This window comes from Pelmatolapia mariae, linkage group LG3_W (assembly GCF_036321145.2).
Source record: "Pelmatolapia mariae isolate MD_Pm_ZW linkage group LG3_W, Pm_UMD_F_2, whole genome shotgun sequence".
In the NCBI taxonomy this organism is placed as follows: Eukaryota; Metazoa; Chordata; class Actinopteri; order Cichliformes; family Cichlidae; genus Pelmatolapia; species Pelmatolapia mariae.
Genome location: NC_086229.1, coordinates 1,726,998 through 1,731,273, shown reverse-complemented (window position 1 = coordinate 1,731,273; position 4,276 = coordinate 1,726,998). Strand labels below are relative to the sequence as shown.

General features: G+C 45.3%; 1 protein-coding gene across 1 annotated transcript; it reads left to right on the top strand.

The window, feature by feature from the left end:
• The first annotated feature begins 562 nt into the window (after positions 1-562).
• LOC134615645 (E3 ubiquitin-protein ligase TRIM39-like) lies at positions 563-2,254 on the top strand. The gene has a single exon (XM_063460219.1). The coding sequence runs from the start codon at positions 563-565 to the stop codon at positions 2,252-2,254; it is 1,692 nt and encodes a 563-aa protein (XP_063316289.1).
• The last annotated feature ends 2,022 nt before the right edge of the window (positions 2,255-4,276 follow it).

Sequence of the window (4,276 nt, the reverse complement as noted above, 5' to 3'; positions counted from 1 at the left end):
CTGTTGTGTCTGAGATTGTATGTACAGCTTTGTATGTGCAGGTCCATGGAGGCAAGTTTTGTTCCCATAATCCTCTCTGCAGACTTTCTGACTCTTTGCAGAGCCTTCCTCTCTGTCTGTGTAGTGTTTCCATACCAGACAGTGATGCCTGCGGTGAGGATGCTCTCTATCAGTCCTCTGTAGGCCTGGGTGAGAGGGTGGTGGTTCATGCCAGCTTTCCTGAGCAGCCTAATGAAATAAAGCCTTTGCTGGGCTTTTTTCACAGTTGCTGTAGTGTTGAGAGTCCAGCTCAGGTCTGATGTAACCTGCAGTCCCAGGAATCTGTGGCTGTTTGCCCTCTCCACCTCCGTCCCTTTGACCATAAGAGGCTGCAGGGGAGGGGTTCTTCCAAAAGTCCAGCATTAATTCCTTGGTCTTGTCTGTGTTGAGGATGAGGTGAAGAAGCTTCTGTGATGAAAAGAAACTCATAGAAGTCCAGACGCTTTGCTTTCCAAGCTCCTCAGACTACTGACGCTTGTTTCTCTCTTTTTAAAAATGAACTTTAAAGTGAATTTTGAATCAAATGTTTCTTTTCTTTCTCCCTCAGAGTGCAGACATGTCTGCTGCCAGCAATCTGCGATCTGAAGATCAGTTTCTGTGCTCCATCTGTCTGGATGTGTTCACTGATCCAGTCTCTACATCATGTGGACACAACTTCTGCAAAACCTGCATCAGTCAGCACTGGGACATGAATCAGAGCTGTCAGTGTCCCATGTGTAAAGAGACTTTCTCCACTAGACCTCAGCTGAGGGTCAACACCTTCATCTCTGAGATGGTTGCTCAGTTCAGACGTGAAGCTCAGCAGAAAGCCAGCAGCAGCAGCTCAGAGCAACAAGCTGCCAAACCAGGAGAAGTTCCCTGTGACGTCTGCACTGGAACCAGACTGAAGGCCCTGAAGTCCTGCCTGGTGTGTCAGATCTCCTACTGTCAGACTCACCTGGAGCCTCATCTGACAGTGAAAGGCCTGAAAAGACATCAGCTGATTGATGCTGTGGAGAACCTGGAAGGCAGGATGTGCACGAAGCACGATAACCTTCTGCAGCTGTTCTGTAAGACCGACCAGACATGTGTCTGCGTGCTCTGCCCTGTTTTAGACCACAAGAACCACGAGTTTGTTCCTCTGAGAGAAGAATATGAAGGAAAGAAGGCAGAGCTGGAGAAGACAGAGGCTGAGATTCAGCAGATGATCCAGAAGAGACGACTGAAGATTCAGGAGATCACAGAGTCGGTGAAGATGAGTAAAGATGCTGCAGACAGACAGAAAGCAGAAGGTGTTCAGGTCTTCACTGCTCTGATGGAGTCTGTTGAGAGACGCCTGAAGGAGCTCATGAAGGAGATCGAAGACAAACAGGAAACTACAGAGAAACAGGCTGAAGGTCTCATCAAAGATCTGGAACAGGAAATCTCTGAGCTGATGGAGAGAAGCTCTGAGGTGGAGCAGCTCTCACGCTCTGAAGACCACCTCCACCTCCTCCAAAGCTTCTCGTCCATGAAAACTGCTCCACCCCCCAAGGACTGGACAGAGGTCAGAGTTCATCCACCATCATATGAGGGGACTGTGGGGAGAGCTGTGGCTCAGCTGGAGGAGACAGTCTGGAAACCCATGAAGAAGAAGCTGTTAGAGGCTGAGCTGCAGAGGGTGCAGCAGCATGAGGTGGATGTGACTCTGGATCCTGATACAGCTCATCCTAAACTCATCCTGTCTGATGATGGAAAACAAGTGTATCATAGTGATGTGTGGAAGAATCTTCCAGACAACCCAGAGAGATTTTCTTACTGTGTTTGTGTTTTAGGAGAGCAGAGTTTCTCTTCAGGCAGATTTTACTTTGAGGTTCAGGTTAAAGGAAAGACTGACTGGGATTTAGGAGTGGCCACAGAGTCGATCAACAGGAAGGGACAAATCACACTGAGTCCTCAGGATGGTTTCTGGACTGTGATACTGAGAAATGGAAATGAGTACAAAGCTTGTGCTGGTCCTTCAGTCCCCCTCTGTCTTCATCCTGGTCCTGAGAAGGTGGGGGTGTTTGTGGATTATGAGGAGGGTCTGGTCTCCTTTTATGATGTAGGTGCTGCAGCTCTGATCTACTCCTTTACTGGCTGCTCCTTCACTCACAAACTCCACCCATACTTGGAACCCTATATGAATCAGGGTGGTAAAAACTCTGCACCTCTGATCATCTGTCCTGTCAATCAAACTGAGTCGATCAACGACTGATTTTATTTGATGAATTGATTGATTTTTCTTGAAGTGAACAAATGAACATATTGAGTGTAAATCCTCTACAGTCTCCATGTTTCTATAGAATCTGATCATCAGGACTCTGATTCACACTTTGATTCTCATGAAGTTTGATTTGAACAGAAGAAAAGTTGAATCAGGAAATGTTCCCACTGATGGAGACTCGAGCTGAAGAGCAAATATCAGAGAATAAATGTCCAAAAGCAGCAGGATACATATTTTAGTTCTGCTGAGCCAAATAAGACCGGTCAGGGTGAAGAAGTGACAGCCAAAGAAAAGCTTACCACAAAACGGAAAAGTTATGACAAATCAGACTATAAAGCAAAAAGAAAGTGCAGCTTTATGGTTTCATGGACAAAAGAATTTTTGTGGCTGCAATATGACAAGCTAAATAACCAGGGGTGCACATAAGTGGTCCGCAGCTGCGCATTCGCTGTCAAAATAAAAAACGCACACAAGATAAGAAGTTGCAACGCAACAGTTCTCATGGGAGAACCTGCACAATTGTTGGCTGACTAAATACTTTTTTGCCTCATTGTACATCTCTATCTTTCACCACACTGACCTGCAGTAAATCCTTTCCAGCTACAGCTGTCTTTCCAGCCAGTTCTCTACATTGCATGCCTAATAGCAATGCAGGGAATTGGCTACAGTGTTGGCTCGATTTGGTTGTAGACATTTCTTCCTTAGTGTCCTTTCCTATAAAATCCCTGATGTTTGGCTAAGTTGCCTCAAAACATGGCCTGTGCCTAAGAAAGCACATTTTTCCCCATTTTGAAAGATGGGAAGGAAATCCTATACTTCCTGAAATATAGATAGAGCAGAGCTCTGATAGGAGGATCCTTTGGTTAATGAAGATGTCAGAGTCCCAAAAGCTGGATTCTGTTCGTCTGGACGTAACATTTTCAGTGGAAGAAACATTTTGTCATTTCATCAGAGTGAAGAAATGTTCCTCCCACTGAAAACACTCCAGATGAACAGAATCTCCTTTTTGGGATTTACTCACCTGCATGATTGAGCATCAAGCATCAAGACAAGAGCTCAGAATGCTTCTTCAGCTCACAGTGTTTAAAGGCCTCCTTTACTCACCTGAGGAGATTTGGTCCAGGTGTATCTGAGGTGTTAGAACAGCTGTGTTAAAGGAGCAGAAATACAGAAAAGACCCACGAGAAGCAGAGACCTCAGTCTGACCCTGAAAACAGAAAACAAACAAAGGAAAAAACAAAGATGATGTTCCTCAGGACATCAAAGTGGACTGGAAACACCAAAACATGGCGGTCCATGTGTATCAGAACAATGAACACCAGCATCTCTTACAGGACCAGGATAACAGAGACCGCACAGAGATGGATGAAGATCCTCTAAGAAATAAAGACTTCAGTCTGAAGCTGAAAAAACCCCAACTTAGTGACCATGGTGGCTACACCTGCACCGTCTACTGTCTCTGTGTATTACAACACTCTCTGTCTTATGTATATAGCAAATATAATGATTGCACCACTTCTTACTGTATTTCTATCTTTTTTTTTTAGCTGCTCTGTCTTTATATTGTAAAAAGTGTGACTTGACCTGGAAAGCTCTGCACAAGAATTCCAATGTGCATGGACTGTTGGTCCTGTGTGCAAATGGCAAATAAGATCTTGAATCTTGAATCTTGAACACACAACAGTTCAGCTCCAAGTCAGAGTAACACTGAAAACAGGAGCTGCTGGTTACACAGCAGAGGACATGATGGAGGATCAACCTCACTGATGTCTGTCTGTGTTCATGTTCTGCTGTCAGTTCTGCAGGTGGAGATGGTGGAGGTGACCCAGGGGGAAAAGTCTGTCCTTCTGCCCTTCAGAATCAAAGACGACCTGCCTGTGGATGTAACTCTGCTGTGGAGACATGAAAATGTGACGGTCCACACGTATCAGAGAGGCCAGAGTCAGTCTCACATACAAGGTCACACTGAGATGAAGAAAGACCCACTGACAGCTAAAGACTTCAGTCTGACCC

Coding starts and splice junctions, on each gene's coding strand:
- LOC134615645 (XM_063460219.1), top strand. CDS start 563: ATGTTTCTTTTCTTTCTCCCTCAGAGTGCAGACATGTCTGCTGCCAGC.